Source organism: Suricata suricatta, chromosome 9, assembly GCF_006229205.1.
Source record: "Suricata suricatta isolate VVHF042 chromosome 9, meerkat_22Aug2017_6uvM2_HiC, whole genome shotgun sequence".
NCBI lineage: Eukaryota > Metazoa > Chordata > Mammalia > Carnivora > Herpestidae > Suricata > Suricata suricatta.
The window spans coordinates 20,484,609-20,509,325 of record NC_043708.1 but is presented as its reverse complement, the minus strand read 5'-3'; the positions used below and the strand labels follow the sequence as shown (position 1 = coordinate 20,509,325).

The following is a 24,717-nucleotide window of genomic DNA, read 5'->3' as shown; positions in this document are numbered from 1 at the left end:
AGGTCAGATGTTCCCAGAAGAAATGTTTTAAAATTTGTGTTTTTCCCCACGCAGGGACCTTCAAGTCTTACCCTCTCCCTTTCTGCCTACTGAATCCTATCTTTCCATATCATAATAGGCCTAACTAATGTGACAAAGATCACTAACTATCCCCAGATATCCATTTTACCCTTTCCTTTAGTAGTAGAATTCCGTGAGTTTTAGCTGGTCTTGTTCAGCATGAGATTATATTTTTGAGCTTCCTTTGCAGCTAATTGTCACCCTGTGCTTACATTTGATCCAATGGATCTAAGATGTGATGCGGACAACTCCCGGAACATCCTCCTAAAGGTGGCTTGGGCCTCAGTGAGTGACTTCTGACAAAAGTTCATAAATAACAGAAAACCAATAAATCACCAACATAGTAATTTGTAAAGGTTTATTGAGCACACACCAAAATACAGTTTGCAAACTGGGAGCACACAAACCAAAACATGGAATAAGGCTTAGGATATATTGTTAGATGACAGTGCCCCTTCTATAAAGGGTAGCTTATACAGGAAGGAAGAAATTCTTTGTGCTTCACAGTGATTGGTTATAATATTAGAATTTTCTTAAATGATAGGGAATTGGTCAGTAGTGACTTCATATTAACCTTGGGAACCAGTTCAAGTTTTGCTATGACTCCAGACGCATAATCAAGAAATAACCCAGGTCAAGTTAGTCTTGCAAAATAAGCTAAATTAAGCTTTGTTTGTATGACTCAGAGGTCAATGAGATGGTAGTATTTGGGATTATAGTGTCTGATAGCATGAACTTCATTGGATCTAAGTTTTGAAGAGGAAGGAGAAAGATTGGTGATACTACAATAGGAATTTTAGCTGTACTTAGCTAAGATCAGTTATTTTGATAATCTTCAGAATTCCCCAAATGTTCATTGTTTTTGGTGACGATAATATCGGAGTGGACAAGAATATTCTGTGGTCACATGACAAATGCAACACTATAAGTGCATGTGAACTATTTCTTGCTGTAGATGCATTGCTGCATAGCATGTGTGAATGCGGCACAGCCTCCCAAAGCCATTCTTAGGAATATTTCTGCGTGTGCTTATATAGGGGTGCCAGGTGGCTCGGTTGTTTGCGTGTCTGACTCTCAATTTTGGCCTAGGTCATGATTCCAGTGTTGTGGGATCAAGTCCCAAGTTGGGCTCCACTCTTGAGTATGGAACCTGCTTCAAATTATCTCTCTCTTCTTCTCTTCCATTCACCCCCCCCATTCTAAAAATAAGTAAATAATAAAATAGACATAGCACCTATTCCTAAAGTTTCAAGATTAATGATGTGTTCATTCTATTGTAGGTCATTCAACCATCCCCTCTTTGTTGGTTTTGGTTTTCAATTTGTTGCTCATCTGTTTTCCCTTTATACATCTCTGTTGTTTCTTGTTGGCTCACTTCCTTTCCTACCATTCACTGATACTGGGATTAAAATGAAATATTAACATTCAGTTACTACTCCTGTATTTCCTTATGTATGGATTTATGTTTTTGTAAATTCTAGCCTCCAGATATTTTCAGGTCTATTCTTTTAAATGTTTATTTATTTTGAGAGACAGAGATGCAGAGAGAGAGGGGGAGAGAAAGAATCCCAAACAGGCTCTGAGCTGTCAGTGCAGAGCCCAATGTAGGGCTTAATCCCACAAACCTCAAGATCATGACCTGAGCGAAAACCAAGAGTCAGACACAACCAACTGGAGCCACCCAGGCACCCCTTTCATGTCTGTTTTTGAAAACGGATCTCTGTCTGTCCACGATTAGAGTGTCAGCTATAGAACTGAGGATGCCACGTACTGTTAGATAGTTTTTTTTACAACGCAGAGGACTCTTCTGAGAAGGTGGAGGCGAAACCCCATGCTTTGAGCTACTGGCAGTATTCTCTATATTCTGATGTGGGGCTTTACCAGCCCTGAGAGTGGGATGACCTTTTGTAACTCAAATGACATTGTCAGATGTGCTGCCCTTGGTCCTGATGATGCAAATGTGATCAAAACCATCTTCCAAACAAGGTATTTCCGGAAGGTTGGACCATGTCTCATTTACCTCTGCACCTTTCGAACCTAATACAACACAGAATGTGTGGGTTTTTTTTTTTAATGTTTTATTTATTTTGGACAGAGAGAGACAGTGTGAGGAGGGGAGAGTCAGAGAGAGGTAGACACAGAATCTGAAGACAGGCTCTAGGCTCTGAGCTGTCAGCACAGAGCCTGATGCAGGGCTTGAACCCACAAACTGTGAGTTCATGACCTGAGATGAAGTCAGACACTCAGTCAACTCAGCCACCCAGGCGCCCTAGAATGGGTGTTTCAAAATATTCTCGAATGACTACTATATTGATTAGCAATTATTCTGAAGAAGCGTACTTTGAAGATTTGTTAGTCATTGCTGTCACTTGCAGCTGGGGTGACCCACTCACAACCTTCCTATAGGTGGCAGAATACCGTAGCTAAGAGCATGCTGATTTATATTTGCTGATTCATGTTGGTTTTGGTGCATTTTTGCTGCATGCTGAGATGACCAATTCTCTTAGTCAATGACAGCTTTTGAATGAGGAGGATAAACCCAATAAACATAAAACATTAAAAGGCAGCACACAACTGTTAACAGGCTGCAGACAAGATGTGCAGTTTGTTCAGAAAGAGTTCAATGTGGGAAGAAACCATTGGAGACCATTTCAGTCTCTAAGATTATGTTCCTCTTTCTGCCAGTGCTACCACATGAGTCTCAACTTTACAGCTGTTAGTGAAGAGGGGTGGGGAGAGGAAGGGGTGAGGGAGACAAAAGAAGATTAAAAACTGTCGCCACCAGGGTTTGCTCTCAACAGGTGTAAAATAGATTTTGTCCTGTTCCCTTCTGCTGACCTAGACTGTATGGGGGAGAAAAGGACAGGTGTTTTGGTTCTAAGTTCTTGTGAAAATATTATCTGACACTTTTGAGACCTCTAAAGAAAAAAAGTGTGAGTTTATGTAAGTTCTTTTTGGAGATCTAAGATAGACTTCTCTCTGGTTTGGAAAGATACTTCAGTGGGTCCATGACAGGGTGCAATGGAGTGGAACTAAAAATTGTTTTGCATAAGAAAATGAAGTATAATGGAGACTCATTATACTTCTATTCAAGTTATTTGGTCTGCCTTTCCACTCAGTGGGTCTGTGAGGCAGATAAAAGATGCCATCAAGCCTGAAATGGTCAATTCATGTTGGTAAAACTCAGGAAATAATTGTGACTCATTTTAATGGCTTCCCCACATTGACCATGAACTAGAACACATTGTTCAGGTGGCTGGGATTTGGGGCATTGATGACTCTGTCAGTAATTCTCAATGAAGAAACTGAAAAATTAATTGAGGGTCATAGAGCAACTTTCATTAAAGAAGACTTATGCTTTATTCTATGGGCACATTGTCAAGAGTGTTGACTTTAGAACTTAATCCGCAATTAACATGAGATTTTAAGTTTTCAGTTTTCCCTTGGCAGTCGGGGAGATAGTAGTTTGGGGACTTAAGGTGCTGGCTCCATGTACTCAGACTAGAGACAAGGGAGAAAGATGTTTAATGATTCCCTCTGTGGGGTGTGAGCCGTGAACTTCAGGTGCAGAGATGTCTGGCCTTCAGTTTTAAGTTCTTTCCGGTTTCGTGCTACATTTACTCTTAACTGCCAACCTTTGGTAAATGTCAGTTGTACCGTCAGCCTTGAATTATTAGTACCTTGCAGAGTGGAGAGGGAAGCTGCCTTCATTAGTTAAGAATGCATCTAAAATACTTAGTATGTATGGTCACAGCGGAGTATATGCACTACATAAATGCTAGCTATGTTTTGGGAATGCAGAAGGTGGCCCAGCAGAGAGGAATAAAGAGGAAATAGAGGTGATGGAGAAAGAGGTGGGAGGATCCCGGAAAAGAGCTGACGAATGACACTGAGGATGTTTTAAATAACTTATCTTCACTTCCTCTCATTCCCAACTCGTCCTCCCCCACATCCTGAGGAACACTAAAGAGCATGCTTGGCTTCAAGCAGCTGCTTGCAGAGTTATTCCACGTGAATATTAAAGTACAGGAGGGACCTTAGCAGGCTGAAACCTTGTGCTGATGTGGGACCTAGACAGGTCTCAAAACTTGTTCAAGAGGATTTGGGGCAGACAGGGATAGTGCAAAGGAGTATATTATTCTTCAGAATTCCCAACCTAAGAAAAATTTATGCTGTTATTTGGCCATTAACCCTTCTGTGCATCTGCTATCAATTATTAATATCAGTGAATTTCATACTGACCTGGCCGTACAATTCTGTGTTCTGTTCAGCATAGAGTTCTCTCATTGGCAGGGGGCCATGGAACTGGTCTAAGTTCTCCTCTCATAGATCATTGTATTTTGCAGTAAGATGTCTGTGGTTTATTTCAACTAAACAGAAAGCTATTTCTTTTTTGTCTCGTTTACTCCAAAAAAAACCCTTTTGCTTTCTTTGCCCTTAAGCTTTGCTCTAGTCCAAAGTATCTGGCACATTGTAGACAGATTAGTCTTTCTAGAATAATGCTTTATTAGTAAGATTCTAAAATGGCTTCATAGCATTCACTGGACTGAGTCAACCATAGACTGGATGCAAGCCCTGGCTCAGCATGGTTTCACTACGAATCTTCAGGTGTGCAGGAGCCCTTTGCTCAGGTCAGGTTCACCTCCGGCCAATCCAACTTGCCACTTGTACACCCAACTCTTCCCAGTTGTAAACTCGCTTCCTCTTGCAGCTGAGCTAAGTTTTACCCCCACCTCAAGATCTCACTTTAAAAGTAATCTTTCTGGGTTCCCTGGGTGGCTCAGTCGGTTAAGCGTCTGACTTTGGCTCAGGTCATGATTTCACAGTTCGTGGGTTCGAGCCCTGTGTCAGGCTCTGTGCTAACAGTTAGCTCAGAGCCTGGAGCCTGCTTTGGATTCTGTGTCTCCCTCTCTCTCTCTGACCATGCCCTGCTCGTGCTGTCTCTGTCTCTCAAAAATAAATAAAAAACAGAAAAAACAATTTTTTTAAAGTAATCTTTCCTCTGAAAACCTTCCAAGTATTCTAGTCCATATTGATTCCCCCCCTACCATCTGAGTTTATGTTGACATTAGTCATTTGGATTCATCAATCGATTGGATAGTTATTTGCTGAGTGCTTACAATATGCCAGGAACATATTGCAGAAATGATATTTTCTTATGTATTCTCTTCTATTTCTCACTTACATGCATATGCACTTATCACCAAGAAAACCTTAAGGATTATATCATTTTAATTTGTTTTCTCACACAATTAGGCACAAAATTGGAATGCAATAAATATACCTTGAATTGGCTAAATTATATATATGATAAACTTAACTAGGATGAGCAGTTGTTAACATGTCACTGTTAACTTGTCATTTTATGATCACACCATATTAATTGGGTGATGGGCCTTCTTTATAATAAACATTTTCCATCATGCCTTACCTCATTAAATCTTCCATGGTGACAGATTTGGCTTAAAAATTTGTATTAATAGGATTTTAAGAAACAAAACATGTATGTATGAATGTATCGGGGGAAGGGAGGAGAGAGAGAGACAGAGAGACAGAGAGACAGAAACCTCACAAGACTTTGGAGAATGAACTGAAGGTTGATGGAAGGCAGTGGGTGGGGGATGGGCTAGGTGGGGGGTGGTTGTTAAGAAGGCATTGTTATGAGCAGCACTGGGTGTTATATGTAAGTCATGAGTCACTGAGTTCTACTCCTGAAAACAATAAAAAAATTTTATTAATAGCTCATTTTCATAGCTCAAAAGAGGGGTATTACAAATGAGAATCAGCAGAACAGTTAAAAACAAAACCTCACCTCTATAAAGTTAGCCAGTGTGTAGACTTTATTACATAGGCACATATTCTTTTCTTGTTTTTAAGTAAACAGGTTTTACATAAAATTAATCACAATAGTACAAGAAGTTATATCAAATGAGGATGGATGATGAGAGAAGGAGTATTAATACAAGCCTTGGATCAGCTGAATCACTCACTGGATCTAGGGTCCATCATCCTACCAGACTGAAATTCACTTATGGACATTACAAAACTGGAGAGTGAGGAGGAGTGCTCTTTTACCACACTCCCTAGCTAAAATACTGATTCTGTTTGAGCTCTTGAATATGCTAGCGTTTTCTCCAGGCTCTGTTGGCAGGTGGACACAAAGGTTAAATGGATGCTGGCTTAGGGTCAGAGGAGGTCATCATCTTCTCTTCTTTCACCCCCCATACTTCAAAACCCTTAAGCCCTTTGGTCCAACAGGTTGCTGTCAGGTTCTGACTGCACCTGTGCTTTCCCAGGACTGCTCACATTGGAGACTGCATGGGGTTGCTGATCCTGGAGCACATGGAGGCAAGATGATGGTGGCTAGATAGTGTCCGTGACTGGCCTTGAGAGTTTGATGGGAGGCACAGCATGGAGCTAAAAAGGAAGAGGGTGCTGGAGTTTCCCGCTGTGTCCAGTTAGAATCGAGCCATTACATTTGACCCAATTCTAAGTACAAGAAACTAAAATCATGTAACACATAAAAAACATGGTACTTTGTAGTTTGTGCATGTTTAAAAATTTTTTAAACTACATTTTCATGTTACTAAGAGACAGTGAGGCTATAGGAGAGGACTGACACTTTCTCTCATCTCATTTTGCCTTAATTCTTTTACAAATAGTCCAAGCATGTTTACGGGTCCTTTTTTCCCTCCTTCAATTTCTGCAGTCTTTTGTGTAAAGGGACATATCTATAAATTACAGATCAGTGTAATGTGGCCCTGCAGTACCTTGGAGGGTTAGATCTACTTCTGCTCCAGGTGATACTCAAATTCTAACATCCATCTCGGAGCCATGTGCGGGCTGCTCCTGTCCGTACCCACCCCAATGTCATGCGGGCTGATGCCAGCAGAACAGGGCAGTGTTCTAACTGCTGTTCTCCATTCTTTTGATCCTCCAGCTGCACACTCACATAACAGAGGGCTGCAGGGGTTTCTGTGTGTGTTGTCTGGGCAGATGGTAAAGGATAGAGACAGGAAAAGGAAAAAGATGGGCCAGCTATTTCCCCAATCTTCAAATTTTAAATTTCTTGGTTCTTAAGACCATATGAAAAGTCCTGTTGACATGAAGTATCACTGCCAGTGGCACCAAAGGATATAAAATAACCAGAAAACTGGAGTGGGCAGGGACCTAAGGGGACAGTCAGTCCAGCTTCCTCACTTTTTAGTTGAGGTTACTGAGGTCCATCTGGGAATAGAGAAGGTTACTTCACAGAGTGATTGTCTCCATGACTATGTCCTTCAAAGATTCACAGAAACCCCAATTTTCCCTTAAGAAAGGGCACTGCCTCTAATGACTTCACATCAATGATTCTCAGTGTCCTTGGCTTTGACGTTACCTCCCTTTAGGAAAGCTGGCTGATAGCACAGCACTTTGACCAGAATAGACACTTGATAAACATTTGTTGAACTGAAATCATTCTACTGTTTATCCTTGCTGCATAATCTTTTGTCCTAGAGCACCTTACTTTTAAGGGAGAGCTTCTAGTTCAAGTATTTTGAGGTTTGGTGGCTAGTGCTGTATTTGTCATCTCTCTCCACTTTATCTTTTTGTGTTGAAATTCTAATTTTTAAGTTTGTTCTTTTGTAGCTTTTCATTATACACTATTATTTGCCTCTCTGCAGGCAGAATAGTTTCTGTCTCTACAGGCCTGGAATTGCAAGCTCAGAGATTCATTTTCCCCCCAATTCTTAAAAACAAAAGATGAGACTCTTAATCAGATTTGCGAAGGTACACTAGAAGAAATGTAAAATTCTATACTTCTTTTAGTTAATACATGGGGAAATATTACTGATATAGTTTCTACTTCTTGTTCACTTTTTAATTCCTTAAGAACATAAGTGTAAGTCACAATATCCAAGGCAAATTTCATGTACAAAAAACATAAGAAATGATGGAGAAATAGTGATTTGTAGGAAATTGGCAGACATCGGTAATGTTTAGAAAACATCTTGAAAACCTGGTGAGAATGTCATGACTATTTTTAAATAAAGAGCAGTCATGGTTCGAATAGGACTTGGTAGAAGTTGTTAAAGATGATTTGTTTACTAGGTGATTTTTTTGTGAGTGGATTTAAGTTTTTAGTCAGTTTTGTTTGAATTTTCTGTTAAATGGCATTCTTAGCATGACCTAAAACTCTAGATATGCTAGAATTCACTTATGATCGTCATCTGTAAAACCGTTAAAGTTACCAGTCCCAACTGGGAGAATTCTAAAAGTAGGCTAGAAGGCAATGCTTCCTACTGAAATTAATTTAATATTCCCAAGGCTTTTAAGAAACAATTTCAGATCATTCTGTGCTTTCCCACAACTAATCTCATAATGAGAATGAAAGCAGCTCTGAAATCATGATTTCATTTCACGAGTTTCACAGTAACGTTGGTCAGTGGTTAATGTTGGGGAAACCAAAGACGTAGCACAGCAGGATTGGCCAGCTTCCTCCTCCTGCTGGGCAACACATGTCTGACTTGCAGGAACAAAACTGAATCAATATCTTGACTCATGGATAGCATCTGTGCTACTGTATTTTGGGCACAAAAATGTTTTTCAATATGAATAAGGAAAACTGTAGTTTAAATTCAGCTGCATGTTAAGGCTTATGTGCTGACAGTCATTAGCTGACAGCAGAAGCAGGAATAAAAAAAATTAAAGTTTCCAGGAAATAAAGCACACTTGCTTGTTTTAATAGAAGCATTTGATGATAAGTAAGAGGTACGTATCTTAGAGTTTCAGGGTCAGTGTGCGTTCAACAAACATTTATTAAATGCTTAATAATTTTTTTAAAGTAGTCTCTACATATAACCCGGGGCTTGAATTCGTGTCCCTGAGATCAAGAGTTGCATGCTCCAGGCGCCTGAGTGGTTCAGTTGATTAAGCATTTGCCTCTTGAGTTCCACTCTGGTCATGATCTCATGGTTTGTGAGATCGAGCCCTGAGCTGGGCTCTGGGTTGGCAGCAGAACATGCTTGGTATTCTTTGTCTACCTTGGTCTCTATCCATTCCCTGTGTGTGTGCTCTCTTTCTCTAAGTAAAGAAAATAAAACTTAAAAAGAAAAGTTGCATGCTCTACCAACTGAGCCATCCAGGCACCCCCTAATAATTTCCTTTTATTTCACTAATATACATTTGTCCTATCCGCAAGGATTTAAGGTGGCTGAAACCTCTCCCAAGCTTTGTCCTAGGTCCTGAACACAAAGAATAAGGTATATTCCTTGCTGTCATGGATCGTATTTCTTGGGGACATTAATTTCTATGGAAATAAACTCTTGCTCACACCCACTGGATTTGAATAGAAATTACTCCCATTTCAAATAAGAAACATATTACATAAAAAGGCTCTCAAGGGTTATGAGTCCTGACAATAATGTAGGCATGCTGAGAGCGAGGAAAGAACCAAATGAAAAAACATTTCCCAGATAATATGTAATGTAAGTGAAATGCAAAATTCTGAGAAGAGATAACTAGTATTATGTTTACATGAGTGGCAAAGGGGGTTTAATGGCTCCCCACAAAATACCTTCAATTCTCTTGCTTGACATATGATAACAAGTATCCTCTTTTATATTAAGTCACAAAACAAGCCATCAGACTCAAAAGAGAGTATAGCGCTTAATAGCATGTAATTTATGTTCTGATAGTAATACTATGCATTGGCAAAATGAATTTACTTTTAATATCTTCACATTATTGATAACATAGACAAGGACTATTTGTGACCACAAACACACACTCCAGGTCCAGGGTAGTAAACTTAGAATCTGCACACCAAAAAGGTAATTTGCCTGTGTTTTCTATGTAGACTGTTAACCAAACACTAAGTCTAAAATAGATAGTATGATATTCCCCAGAGTCCCAACTGCTACCCATAATCAGTTTCCTAAAAATAGCAGTGGAAAAGCAAATTTGATGAAATCAAGGTGATAGGCTTTTTAAAAAATTATTATTAATAATAATTTGCTTGCTGAATGCAGATAGCATGGAAAGGATTTTCCTAACCCTTGGTTTAAAGAAAAAATAGCCACATAAAAGCACAAAGGCAATGAGAACTAAGACGGGGAGAAACACTCCAACAGGCAACATACATGTGATGCTGGCAAGTGAGGCAGAGATCTCGACAGGGTGTGCTGGTGCTAACGCTGGGTAAGGAAGGTGCCAGAATGACCTTCACCTTGCCAGTCCTTCATCCCATCTTGATGTTTCTATGAGGAATCTCATGTGCCTTTCTTACAATAGGGGAAGGGCTCTGCCTCACTTGGTAAAGACCTTGGGGAATCCCAATGTATTTCAAAGAGCTTACAAAACCACTTACCAAAGAGAAAACAACTACAGTTAGAGAGTCCTGTTACTACTGAGATTAATTATATGCAAAAGGGAACTTGGGAGTCATCCAGCCCAAATCCAGGGTCCCTTTCATAGCTCCGGGGATAGATGGTTATTTTAACCTTTGTTTGGGCATTTCCAGCAATAGGAAATCTTACTACACAAGTCTTTCCCCCTTTAGAACCATCACATTTAGAACTTATTAAAAAATCTTTCTGATGTTGAAGCGAACATCTGTCATCTATAAAGTTCCTCTTTGTTCCTATTTTTGCCCTTTGAAGTTACACAGGTAAGTCTAAATCTTCTCCCTTTTAAGAACTCAACGGAATAACTCAATGGGCAGCTATATTATTTTATTCTCTCTTGTTCTGTTCCCCTGTGCCTTATATAACCAGACCCTTCACAACCCTGGTCACCTGCCTCTGGACACAATTTATTAATGTCGCTCTTAAAACAGTACCCACAATTGAATCCAACCCTCCATCCAGATGTGGACTCACCAATGCAGCATGCAGGGCTCCCCGGGCTTCTGCTACCACAGGCTGAATGCATTAACTTTGCGAAGAGTCACCGTACACTCCTAATTCAAAACCGAACTCCCGTCTCCTAGGAAAACATTTCTACAGGGATGGGTGTGAAACCGTGACTTTTCAACATCCTTCCCACCAACACACACATAAGTAACACCACTCTGTATTTAGAAGGTTGTATTTAAGCAACTCAGAATATGGTGTCTTGTTAATGCCTACTGAATTTCATCCTTTTAGTTTCAGTCTTATGTTCAGGTATTTCAAATAAAAAATGGTAATGATGTCTATGTTCTAGTGTCAGTACATGGTTATAATTAAGTGAAAATTCACTGGATAAATTAATCCCAAATCTGCCAGTTGAGATTCGATATATCATTTATTTCTCTGTGTCATCTGACAAATCTTACAGGTATGTTTTCTGTCCCCTTCCTCTATTCTTCATGGGAGAAGTACGGAGATAGGACCGGCCTTTAAGTTGTTGAGCAGGTATCCCCTTTGGGATGGATGATATAGTTCGGTAAGAAAACACCAAGATAGAAATAAGAAGGGGGAGTACCCAGTATAAACAGGAACATATGAAGGGAAAGAAGATTGAGTGTCCCGGACTCTTGGAATCAGATTTAATGTTCCCAACATTAGAAAAATAGGGCTTTCTCCCATTTCAAACCTACAGTCTTCCGCCTTTTAGATCTGTGACAATACTATGAGTATCAAATTCTGAATTTGGGGGGAAAGCTCATATAAGCTTAGTTTCAAAACAGCTTTTAAATGATCTTTTCCACTTATATTTCCTGTAAAGTCAGAATTAAAGAGACATGCAACTGTCTATAGGCTTGAGGTATAAAAAGAGCACCCAAATGCCCTGACAAATGCCTGAGGTATAATATCTATCTATCTATCTATCTATCTACCTACCTACCTACCTACCTACCTATCTATCCTATCTATCTATCTCTATCTCCATTTGTTTCAGGAACAGAAATGGCCTATATTTTTCAGTGTGAATTTGGGAATTCTCTGAGATTGAAGCTATCTCCTGAATTGAATATAATGTTACAAATTAATGTCCCTTTTCCCCAGAATGAAGAAAAATCAGTTCAGTTTTGCTTTCCCTTCAACAGCCACCCTTTACAGAATGCGGGGCTAATCACAGAATAAAAAAGTATCCTATTGTGCCTTTTCCCCATTGTCTATTGTGACTCAGGGTGGTGAACCCTGGGACCAGAGAGATGGAAAAAGTGTTTTAATTAAAACCATCCAAAACCGGGAGAGAAACGTCTTGAAAACTTCTGTTGCATAGTGTTAACACTTAAAGAATGGAGACGTGTACAGAGCCTAGTAAACCCAAAGAGGAAGTTCGTTTTGTACCTCTTCTGAACCTTTTTCTATAGGGAGTGACAGAGGTGGATTGATAGGTAAATGAACTGTCTCAAGACTGACTCAAGAAAATCATGTAAGTGACCGATGAGTATCAGAAGGAAATGGGGCCACCACTCATGTGGAAAGTTCTTTTCCTGACTCCAACAGTCACAACAAAGCATGCCCACCTGCTGTGAGATAAGCCAAGCGAGAAAAGAAGGCTTCATTAGACAACAAGCTCCAAACGTCAGGTGAGCTAGGTGCAGATCAGGGTTTCTCCAAAGCAACCACCTCAAGGTTTCCTGTTAAAATACAGGTAGCTACGAAAGGAAGGTCCAATATACTGTTCCCAACATGGAGTAGCCATGGTAGGTACTGACTTGAACTTCAGCTATTCATGGGTCATGGCCCCCTGCAGTAGGGCTTTGTCACTGGACCGCACACTCCTTGGGATTTTCCATTTCATCTCCTTCAAAGTCTGGCTTCAAACTCTTCTTTTGTTCAATTTCCACCTGCCAAGAATAGAAGTTGGAGAGAAATATCAGAAAGAGGAGAAAAACATCCCACTAATAAATAATCCCAAGGAGAATAGCTCCCCAGGTTCTTTGAGATTCCCCGTAATTTTGTTAATGTTTTCGGCTTGAGTCACACTGGAGCTACTGGCCCTGAGTATATTAGGATTCCCTCTTTGCTTGCTCTGGAATTCCCTCTTCCTCATAGTCCACCTGGAAAATTCTTATTCTTTGCCTTGCACAGTTGTTCAGAGGTCACCTTGAGTCAGGTTCCCAAGTCATTTGGTAGAGTGAGATGCTCCTCCTGGGCATATTTCCACGGTTCTGGTACACCTGCCCGGCTCCCCCTCCCACCACCCCCAGGCTCCGTAGGACAGGGGCCAGCCCTTGTTGACTACTGTATCCCAATAGTGTAGGTATACAGCAGGCAAGCACAAAGGTTTATCAAATGAATGAATTCCTTTCCAACTGGCTGTTTATACTTTCTATTCCTTTATCTCTTTGCAATGTCTCCAAACTGTTAAGTATTATAGTGTTTATAGCTCTTCCTATGTCTCCTGCAAAATATGGTAGCTGTAACTCTAAAGGCATTAACAAACTCATCTTGCTTTGAAAGGGACACACACTGAAGCCTCTGACCAGTCAGAAAGGAAATCTATTAAGCTGGAAGGTTTCATAATTAAAACTGCTCTTCTCTTCACCACTTTGGATATTTATGATGAGGGAAACAATTCAAGAAAAAAACGGAGGGTCATGCTTGATGAAAGTGCTATATTTTCCCTGGCCACAAGATGGAGTATTCGTTCTTTTTGGTAGTTTAAGAACAATAAATAACCATAAAAAACCAAGGATATTATGATGGATTAAAACATTATTAAAACATTTTACAAAATAATTCTTCAGTAACCCCCATTTTCCATCTTTGGCATTTAATCTTCTATTGAATTTATAATGCCTGAAGTTAGAATCATTATGCCAGAACACTCCAACTTAGTTTCCTCCTTCCACAGCCCCTGCTCACATTACAATTACAGAAACTTGCTTGGCTTTTGAATTTTGTCCTGTTAGCCCAGTGACCAGGTCATATGTGTCCTGACTTTACTCAGATCTACTTCATCAACTCTGAAGCTGAATGAAATACATGCTTTGGGTTAGCACGCCCCTGAACGCCCCTCCACTTTCAAGTTCACAACTTCTGCAACATATGTTATGAATGAGTAATAATAACTCCTTTATTCCATGACTCTTTTGTTATTGTTCATGATGACTGACAGACATTATACTTTCCTCTTTCATTCACCTCTTTATTTTTCCCCAACCTTTCTCTTGCTCACTAGTGAGACAACTCATTCAAATCAGAGCAGACTCATCCACAGCTGCGTATGGTGTATCTCTCTCTAAGGCAGCGAGAGAACACCCTGCATCCAAGGGGGGCACTGCTAAAGGGAACGAGATGGAGGGTAAGGGGGTGAAACAAATGGACTTGGAAACATTAGCGAGACGCCGCCCGAGGCTACCTTGTAGCTGTAGTGTGCGGAATAATTGACCCACTTCCTGACGTCAGTCTTGTCTTCCACAGAGATGGATCTTACAGCAGCTTTAGAGGCAGAAGTTGTGGGCATGCTGAACTCAACATTCACGTGACTGGCAAATCTGGAAGGCACTTCCCCGTCAGAGCCAAGTTCAAGGTGGCAGAAGAAACAGTGTGGGTGACCAGACGCTATGAAAGGAAAAGAATTTAGACATTGGGTTCTTTGAGGAAAGACACAGAAGAAGCGGCCAAAAGAGCCACGTCAATAACAAAGGAGGCTGGAAGACTGCCTGCAGGCTCAGCACCACACCACACAGTCTTTCCGAGGGTCCAAGGCTGAGCAGAGGATTTACCTCAACAGAAACCACACGGCCTGTGTCTCAGATCCTTCTCATGACAGTAGCCTTGTACCCTAGCAGTAAAACCCACTGCCTGACAAATCCACTCAGGTCAGGGTGCTGATGGGAACACAGCACAGATACTAAGAAATAGAGGCTGTAAATTGGCAGAAAGGAATAAAAGGGCTCAGCACTTAGCACCTAATAAAGCATCAATGACAGCCATGTGGAGCAAAATAATCGATTCCCTTTGAAAGATGAATTTTTTTTATAATTAAAAAAAACTTTGAATGTTTATTTTCGAGAGAGAGAGAGAGTAGAGAGGAGATGGGCAGGGGCCAAGAAAGAGGGAGACACAGAATCTGAAGCAGGTTCCAGGCTCTGAGCTGTTAGCACAGAGCCCAACGCAGAGCTTGAACCCACAAACTACAAGATCATGACCTGAGCTGAAGCTGGGCACTTACTGAACCACCCAGGTATCCCAAAAGATGAATTTTCTTAATGTCATCCTATATTTTTACAAAAGTGCTTTGGCGTGTTTTTGTGGGTAAATGGCATATGTAAATGATGGAGCCCTCATAAACAACAGGTAGGCATGCATTAAGAAAGCGCATGGTATGCTGGGTAGAACACAGACTAAGAGGACACCGAATCTGCCTTCTAGCTCTCCTCCTAAGTGGCACAAATCCTGCACCCAAGTCCTTTGTTCTCTCCGGGCTTTAAATCCTGATTTGGGAAGTGAGGAAATGGAGGATGGGACTATGCCAGGCTTAATCCTTTCCTGTTCTTTAATTCTATAAATCTATGGCTAGTTCTACTGCCCGTGGATGGAAAACTTAAGCATTTCCATTTGAGGACTGTTATTATTAGCTATCTGAGTGAAAAGAGAGCTTAGTTCTGTGAGATAGCCTTTGAGGCATCATTGTTGAGCATCCTGTACTGTCCCAGCTGCTGGGTGCACACCCTCTCCCCGCATCTCATAACCATCCCTTGAGGTCACAGCCATGACATTCTACAGATGAGGCACCAGAGGCCTTGGGGCCACAGAGAGAACCGCCCAGTCAAAACCGGAAAGTGGCAGACTGAGAACTGAACCCAAGCACTCAGACTCCAAAGAGCATTGGCCACTTTGTCTCATCACAGCCTCCCTTACGGTCCCCATCCCCAAGACTAGGTTTTGCAGGGTGACGTGAGTGGGAAGTGAGCCGTAAGAAAGCCCATACCGTAACTCACCATGGGTAAACCACCGGACACGGCTCTGACTTCGTTATGTGCCGGCAACAGTCCTTAGTGATCTGAGCTTCCCCAAGTAAACAATTCCAATTTTCTTTATTGGTCTGGACAGGACTTTTTAATCTCAGAGAGTGAGGACACACACACCCGCTCTCCAAGGAAAACACGGACTGAAGTCTTTGTTTTGCTCTATTTCACAAATAACATATTTCAATGGTTATTTCTAAAGGGTAATATTTTGGGAAATTGAGAAACTTACACTCGTTTCTAGGAAAGAAATTTAAATTTGATACATATAATAGTAAAAATTAAATTATCTAAATGAATCCATGTGATTTTTTAAAAATTGGAAGCCATTTTCTGAACTCTTAAGTCGAGAAAACTCCTTGTGAGGTCAGGCAGGTTTGCAAGGCTCCCACCATCAGATGGCGACCGATGTCCACCCCCCACTCAAGTATTTTTGCAAATTACCATTGTAATTACATAGCTCTCAGTTATTGAGCATTTCTTATATGCCAGAGACAGTGCTAAACACTTAAAAGCATTATCTAATGTTTTTCTTAATGAGCTAGGTATTAATAACCGTCTTTAATAAATGAGGAAAATAAGATTTCTCTGAGAGGTTTAAATAAATGGCCTGAGGTCACACAGCCACTAAATTGCAGCACTGGGAATAAAACTCAGCTCTGACAGATTCCAAATTATGTCCTAAACTCCTCTATATTGCTATAGATTTAGATCACTTTGAAGTACATAGAGGAGTTTAATTCAAAGGCAGCTTGGACAACAGTTATACCGAATTACCCTTATTTAAACATTGTCAGAATATGGAGAAATCATTACTTTCCACATGGCAAACCCCTCCTCTCATCCTCCAGACCCCAGGAAAGCAGTACCCCTCTGGGTTCCGGGCACCCACGAATGGGTGGAGAGGGCTGGCGGACAGATAGGGATGTGTAGTTTTGCAGGCTGGTGCAGTTTGATTTATGGTAATGAACTACGTGAACCCACACACATTTTGTCATCTTCCCTGATGAAACAGAAAATTCATCATTAAAATTCAGATTTCTATTTTCCATAAAAGGTGAATTGCACTGAAATTGTTTTCTCTTGGTCTAATATCAGAAAACTGGAGCCCCAGCAAAGAAAGCTACCTGTGCAGGACAGAATGCTGTTTCCTGGCGGATGATCTGGGAAAGTAGGAGGACTTGTTCTGGTGCCTTCGAGGATTAAGGAAAGCTCTTGGGGTCAGGGTGAAAAGGGTCCCTCTGGAGCCCAGGGAAGGCGGCGGGGGTGCATGGGGAGGGGGTGGCTCCGCGTGTACACAGCTGGGCTAGGCCTACCACTTCAGGCCACGTTCGACTCCAATGGCAGCTTGTCAGTCTTTTGGTGGCTCGGATTGGGACGAGACCCTGTGGCTACAGCATCAGATGCCAGCAAAGCCGGGGGTAGAAACCCACAGACCCATGCTGCCTGTGGTCTGACTGTCCTGCCTGCTGGAGGTTCGGGACACAGGGCCACTGTAGGTGGAAGTGAGCACGCAGAGGTCCAGGCTTCCTTTACTGTAAACAGAGGTATGAGAACTATGGAAAATAACCTATAGAAGGCCCCTTCCCAAGGCTCTCTGAAGACCAAGATGGAGAGGAACTCAGCAAAGGGATGACTCCTAACAGCTCATCAATTCTGTGGTTTCTTGGAGGGCGCACTGAATGGGGAGCGGCGCTGGCCCCAGGGAGCACCAGCAAGGCTAAGGATCCCCTATCTGACTGTAACTCAGATTCCGTGCATCTCGAGTTGCCAGAAAAGGGTGTGGTCAATTTCCTGAACAGATCCAGAATTAAACCATTGGCCCTTTTTGGGGGCGTTTTGCCACTAAAAATGTATAACCATGAATAGCAAAAGCAGGGATGAGGGGGTAGCTTAACTGGGAAACATTCCCCAATATCCTTATGCTGTCCTGGATTTCAAAAATCTTTCACATTGATATGTGTCCAGCAATCAGGAAATACATTTGTAATATATAAGCTGCATTAACTTGGCCTTGAGCCTTCTGAACACTAACCTGCTGGGAAAGCATTAAAGAGTGTGTTTGCTGATGACCTGTATTTACCCTTGTCCTGCATCCATTTCCCCCCTTTCTTCTGGTTAACAATCTTTCCCCCCCTCCCCCTGCTTTGGGAGATAATCTTCCTCACCACTGCATGTCAGTTTGGAGGTCATGTCAGTCAAAATGTGCTGTCCTCCCCTTGACTCTTGACAGAAAACGGCTTGTGACGATTTATGCCAATGGCTGCCGCCTGAGGAGGCGTCTCACAGCTCTGCTTTCGAGAGCTATCCTTCCTATGCGTGCTCGCTCAACCTTCCCAGCCTTTCCTTCTGTGCTCCGAGCTACCCATCAACAATCTTGTTTTTTTGTCATTGCTGCTTATAACCAAAAACCCCTCAGACAGCACTTTAAATATTTGAGAGAAAGAATTTTGAAGGTAATGAGATAGAGGCGTACAGATTGAGAAAACTGAAAATCTCTCTTCCCTTAGAGGAAGTTACTTCACGTTTGTGTCTATTTGGTGTCCTCTGCTAAGAGGCAGCTGTGGTGTTGAAAAAAGACCCCTGTTTGTGGCTTTGTGGCTTCCGGTAAGTCCTGTCACTCTCAGTCCTTAATTTCCTCATCTGCAGAATGAAGAGGTTTGACTTAAGTTACCCGCAAAGCCCCTTCCAGGTTGAAGACTCAGTAATTCCATAATGAAGTTCTATCTGAATCCATACCCAGCAAACTGAAGAGCTAAGCATTCCAATAAACATAAACCTGCGGCCTTGTCTTTCTGATGTCAGGTCTCCAGCAGGTCAAGCAGTAATTTGCTTCCTACCCGCTCAGCTCTCTTCCCAGGGGCTTCTGTGCCAAAGCAGGGATCAGGGCTTCTGTTCCCTCGGCCAGTTCGGGTGGGCCCGTGGCTGAGGTGGAAATCACCCCGCCATCACTAGGGTACAGTGCTGCTTTAGGAGAAACGAATACGCAAGCACAGAGAGGAAGACTTTGTTTTTAAAAATCCTGTCAGCTTAGAAATGGCGGGTTGAGGAATGGCCAATCTGGCCTCAAACACAGAGGTCTGATTGTCTTTTCATCTTGCACCGCTGCACCCAGTGTCTGACACGGAACGCCCCGAAGTGTTCCACCGCCTGGACTGCTTGGGGAGGTGACCAGATCGTACTGCCCCTTGCCATCACATCACCTTACATTTTGGGTGATGATAACACAGCCCCTGCCCCCTCAGAACAGGAAATGAAGACTTAACATACTGTTAGGATTTAGTAGTGAGAATGGAAGATTATCTGCATAAGAGAAGGACATTTCCCTCGAGAGTTTTTCCAAACCTTACTCCCTTTCTCAGCTAGCAGATCTACTTTTGTTAACAAACAGGCAAAGTTTATTATAAACAATTAGAGAACTGCTTTAAAGGATCACAGGATCGTGGGCTCCCTGCCTGTCACTGGAGTTCCTCAGACTTCCTCTGAGAAACAGGGCTATTAGAGCTAGTTGGATCACTCCCTAGTTTTGTCATTTCATTAAATTCACTGGACCCCTGAGGAGAGTCACTGCCTTCTGAGCTCACTCACGCACAAAAGCACCCCTGATAAGCTGTGAGCAAGCCGGCTAGGGCTGGTTAGCTTTCTTTTCTTTGTCTAATTCAAACATACCTTCTTTTATTTTTTTGTCTGACAGAATTTCAGCCCTATTGGACCTTCTGGGCCTGGCTGGATCTTCAGTCTCCTCAGAGGCCTTTTCTCCCCTTCCTCCAGCCTCAAATCCCAGCTCTGAGTTGGAGATGTCATGACTGACAGGTCTTGCACAGGGTGACTGGAATCTTAACTCTAACTCAGAAAGATACCTCTTCAGAACCCAGAAGCCTTCTAGGATCTGAAAACAGCTTCCAGCACCACACATAATGCTTTTGAGTCAGACAAGAAAACAAACTCATAAGCTTCCCTGGAAATATGCTTAGCGGCTCAACAGAGAAGAATAATGCATAGTTTTCTGGAAGAAGTGCGGTAACAAAGGAGTGAGAACATGGAGTGAACTGGGTTGTTCATGTTTGTTCCTTACTCTGCCCAAATATTTTGAATTTTCTGGTCCCGTTCCTCGGTCACCATGTGTCAGCCACCAGAAACCAGCCCTTCATAGGGGAACAGACGTGGAACTCTGAGCCCTGCTCTTCGGTAACCACGTGGCAGCTTTCACAGAAGAGAACCTGCACCTACCTGAGTTTTTGTCAGGCAGTCGGCTGATCCTCCACACAATGGAGTTGAAGGCATGCTCGTACTTGGCGGTTCCCAGGGTTACTCTCATGACAGGCTCAGAGCCGGACACACTAGTTGAGCCAAAACTTGCCCCCCGGTTCACTTTGGCTTTTAGAGACTTTTCCCCGAGGACACTTTCCCTTCGGAAGTTTTTCACCCACTCACTGGGCACAGGGTAACGAACCATCACATTCTCACAGGGAACCTGGGTGAGAGGGTCTCGGTTGGAGGAGAAGCCGGTTGACATCCTCAGCCAGCTCTGCACCTCCACCTCTGCCCCATTGATGCTTGCTGCCGTCCTGAGTGTAAAAGGCAAGGTCTTCTCTGCAAATACTGTCCTGAACCGCATCAGCTCAAACCGGCAGGCATCCAAAGGGTTGAACAGAATAACCCGCGAGGTGTTAAATACATCCTCATCCACACACCCGTGAAAACGGCACTGATGGAGCTTGATCCACTTCGTGGTGGTCGTGGGCATGATGTCCTGCCGGGAAACGATTTCGTTCCCTTTGACAAGGACATCGTTGAGGCCCAAGCGGCACTCTGCAAGCCCAGAGAGGAAACTCAGAACGTGGATCCGTGTCAAGACATGGTGCTGGAGAATCTGGTTGTCTCCCTTGCTCACAATGCCAGAGAATTCATCCTTGACATCCACAGTAATCTCCTCCTCAAGGTAGTTCAAGCCCACTGTGCTCAAGTCCATTGACAACACTGGCAGATTCATGAGCCGGTCCTGAATGGCTCGGATGAAACTCAGGAAGTCATCGTAATTGGTGGTGCCCAGCTTGATCACTTGTTCCCTCTCTGCTGTGTGGGCCACGGCAGGTTTGGGCTGGTATTTCTTCTTCTCCTTGTAGGTGACACGGTCTATTCGCAAGCTGTGGATCCTGCCATTCTCATCATAGTTTTGGAGCCGGGGCTCCGAAACTTCGTGGCAGATCTCCAGCTTGAACTCACGGAATGGTTTTTCTAGGCCCTGCTCATAGTACAGCTGCAAGTAACCACTGTCTGTCAGTTTGATGTAGATGGGTCCCCAGTGCCTAGATGACATGATGTTTTTCTTCTCTGGGATCCTTAGCATCATTGGCCATCCATCCCTGGGCTGGGACAGCACTGAACCAGGTGGGTGGTCATCTAGTTTAACCCAGGCTTTCGGGTCATCATCTGGGAGTGTCACACTGCTTAAGTGATCAGGATCATCAATCTGGAGTTGTTTGAGTTTTTCAACGGCATCAGAGTGTGACTGGGTTTTGCTTGAGTCATCAAAACTGATGGCATCCTGGTAGATGACGATGAGAGACTCTCTTTGGCTTTTGCCTGTGGCACTGGAAATGGAACTGTTTTGGGAGCGCCTCTCCTGCTCCTCAAAGAAAGCGATGAAAGGGTTGATGGGGGAGGGCTGTACGTCCTGCAGAGTCTCGTTCAGGAAAGGGTTGGTTGCCCTCCAAGGTGGTGGAGCCTCGGTTACGGAAGGCGGATGGTGTAAGAAGGAAATGTCCAGCTTCTGAACTTTGGAAAAGTTCATCAGTGTGCTCTTGGGACGTTCCCTCTTCTTAAATGACCCAGCTGAGTGATAAGGTACATCTGGGATCACAGATGCAGTAGGTGGTGGGTTTGGCTTCAGGGGAGAGGTGATTGGTGGCAAAGGGCAGCTGACTTCATTGTCCTCAAAAGTGACCCAGCTGGGGAAACGAGCAGGAGTCATCGGACTTGCAAGGTGTCCATTCATGGCTGGACTACTGGCCGGCCAGCTGACGGCCTCCATCTCTACCTCTTCATCCTCCTGGAGTGAGGAAGAACTGTCTAAAAGAAAAATGAGAGCATATGAGGGCTGCTATTCAGGGCCTCTAGCAGTATGGGAAACTGAGGTATGGGAATGAAGGGTGACTAGAATTTTATCAGGAATCTGATAAATTCCAAAGCAGCTTACTACCTGTCTCAAGTGCTAGTCTGGGCACAGAATCTCATAATTTCATAATAAGCACACCAAAAGGGCCCATATCAAATTCAGTAAGAATACTAATAGGTCTATCAATACAGAAGCACTGATAGGTCCAAGGTCCGTTGCAGTTTAACTCTTATGCATTCTCCATTTATTTAACAGAAGTTTCTAGAGTAGATTTTTTTTTTACTACTCTCTAAAATATGTATTCTTAATTCTTAGACATGGAAAACCACTGCCTACATAAAATGATACAAAGCTGATCTCATTAGACAAAACAACTTATCTGCTCTAAATGATAATACGATTGCAAATAACGTAATTGGAGGGAATTTTCCCAAATGTGATCAATAAATATTAAAAGCAAAATGTTAACATCCTTTATGTGAAATAAGTTCATACAAGTAAATAAGAAAACTAAAAACTCCAATAGAAATATAGACAAAGAACATATGCAGAGAACTCAGGAATAGAGAAACTAAAAATGTCTAATAAGCATGTGAAAAATGTCTAATCTCACTAGAAATAAAAAATGCAAATTAAAAACAATCAGTGAAGATTCTTGAAGTTTTTAGTCTTCACTGAGGGTAAGGGTACTATGATAGGAACAGTAAACAGAACATTAATGGGATGGTAAGGTCCTACAAACTTCCTGAAAGAGGTTTGGCCATTTGTATTAAGGGTCTTACAAATGTGCATAAATAATTTGTAATTCTTCCCTAAGGAAACAAATCTAAATTGTGCACCAAGTTTTGGCTGAATGTTAAGGTACACAATAGAAAAATACCCAGCCATTAAAATGTTTACAAGTATGCAATAACGTGAGGAAATGCTCATAATATAATTTCTTCTATTTTCTCTAAAATACTTTCCATCTTGGAATTTGAAAAATTATTTTATGGGGAATAAAAGTGTTATTACAAATACAACTCCCCTCTAGCAGGGGTGGGATACAAGGAAGGGGAGACAGGACTTGAGTTTCCATGAGGGAAAGATCCAAACCTTTCAGTAGCATCAAGACCCTGTGTGTCTATGGGGACCGTGGGAAGGGAGGGGATAGTGATAAAGCCTTTAGCAAGGAGTGGATTCCTTTTTTTTTTTGATAATTTTTTTTAATGTTTGTTTATTTTTGAGAGAGAGAGAGAGACAGAGTGTGAGCAAAGGAGGGGCAGAGAGAAAGGGAGACACAAAATCCAAAGCAGGCTCCAGGCTCCGATCTGTCAGCACAGAGCCTGATGTGGGGTCCGAACTCATGAGCCATGAGATCATGACCTGAGCTGAAGTTGGACGCCCAACCTACTGAGCCACCTGGATGCCTCCGCAAGGAGTGGATTCTGATGAAGGAGGAGCACAGAAAACAAATCTGTGTCTGGCATCCAGTAGATATTCAGCAAAAGTGGGTTGAGTGAATGAGTGAGAAAAGAGACTGCACTGGAGCAAGTTCTATTTTCTCTGTCCCTGGAGCAATGTGTATGGGGACCTCTGCCACCGTTCCACCCGCTGTTTCTATTGCCAGTAATCTGGCATCAAAGAGAAATGGATGCTCAGTGGTTGAGTCAAGCAGCTGGGTTTTCTGACCCCTTCACTTAACCCGTCATGAATATCATATCCAACCAAACAAACCATAACACTGCCCACAACCGGAAGGAGAGTCACATGTGGATGGGATGGCTGCTTGTCACGCATCTTTTCAAGTGCATTTATTCAAATAGCAATTCTCTCTACTGAAAACATCACTTTGAAATGTGGGCTAAATATATGAGCCTGCATACATCCATATCCACATGCACCCCATAAATTTAGAGCAAAACACTATTTTCTATATGCACAGCACCACAAAAGGATTTTGAAGCATTTTATTATTTTTAAATTTACTTTGAGACAGAGTAAGGGAGGGCAGAGAGAGAGGTGGAGAGAGAATCCCAAGCAGGCTCTGCACTTTCAGGGCAAAACCCAATACAGGGCTCGAACCCACGAACCATGAGATCATGACCTGAGCCGAAGTCAGACGCTTAACTGACAAAGACACCCAGGAGCTCCTCAAAGCATTTTAAAATTAAAAATGAGCCTTCCCTTCAAATTAATCATTACTCTACTCTTGTCGATGTGTAGTTTATTTTCTGGAAAATGAAGGGAAAGGGTCAAGAAACAACCAGGTTTGTAGGATTTATTATTTTATTTATTATTATTATCATTATCCTTATCACTACTACTGCTGCAACAACAACTGCTCTTATCGTAATGAAGGCTAAGGGAACGGTGTGGCCCAGAGTAAAATATAATCACTTCCTTGGAACACTTCCTTCCTTGGATCCTCCCTAGACAGCTGGAGTTGCATCTCAACACAAAACATCAATTTCTTATAAAACTGCTCTAAGGAGCTTTTGTGACCTTGGAGCTCCCACCCAAACAGCCTGGTACTGACCCAGCCCTTGTGGAGGGGTATCGTTCTGGCCTTGGGGTTCATCACCACTCCCTTGCTTATCAAGCCCAAGTCCCTTTCCTCTGGAGGGTGCTTTTTCTGCCAAAGCTGTTTATTCTTGCTGCCAAAGGATTC

The 24,717-nt window shown here is 42.4% G+C and overlaps 1 protein-coding gene and 1 long non-coding RNA gene across 3 annotated transcripts in view; one reads left to right on the top strand and one right to left on the bottom strand.

Annotated features, from left to right (window-relative positions):
• The window catches only part of LOC115300945, a 31,061-nt gene extending 16,075 nt beyond the window's left edge, over nt 1–14,986 (top strand). For both annotated transcript variants that reach the window (XR_003912929.1, XR_003912930.1), the window contains exon 3: nt 14,400–14,986. This is a non-coding gene — a long non-coding RNA (uncharacterized LOC115300945). The remainder of the gene's footprint in view (nt 1–14,399) is intronic.
• The window catches only part of STON2 (stonin 2), a 134,779-nt gene continuing 119,757 nt past the window's right edge, over nt 9,696–24,717 (bottom strand). The window contains exons 5-7 of the mRNA XM_029950553.1: nt 20,180–22,021; nt 14,338–14,540; nt 9,696–12,820 (exon numbers count right to left, since the gene is read on the bottom strand). Coding sequence (XP_029806413.1) covers nt 12,737–12,820; nt 14,338–14,540; nt 20,180–22,021 — 2,129 coding nt within the window. The 3' untranslated portion in view covers nt 9,696–12,736. The remainder of the gene's footprint in view (nt 12,821–14,337; nt 14,541–20,179; nt 22,022–24,717) is intronic.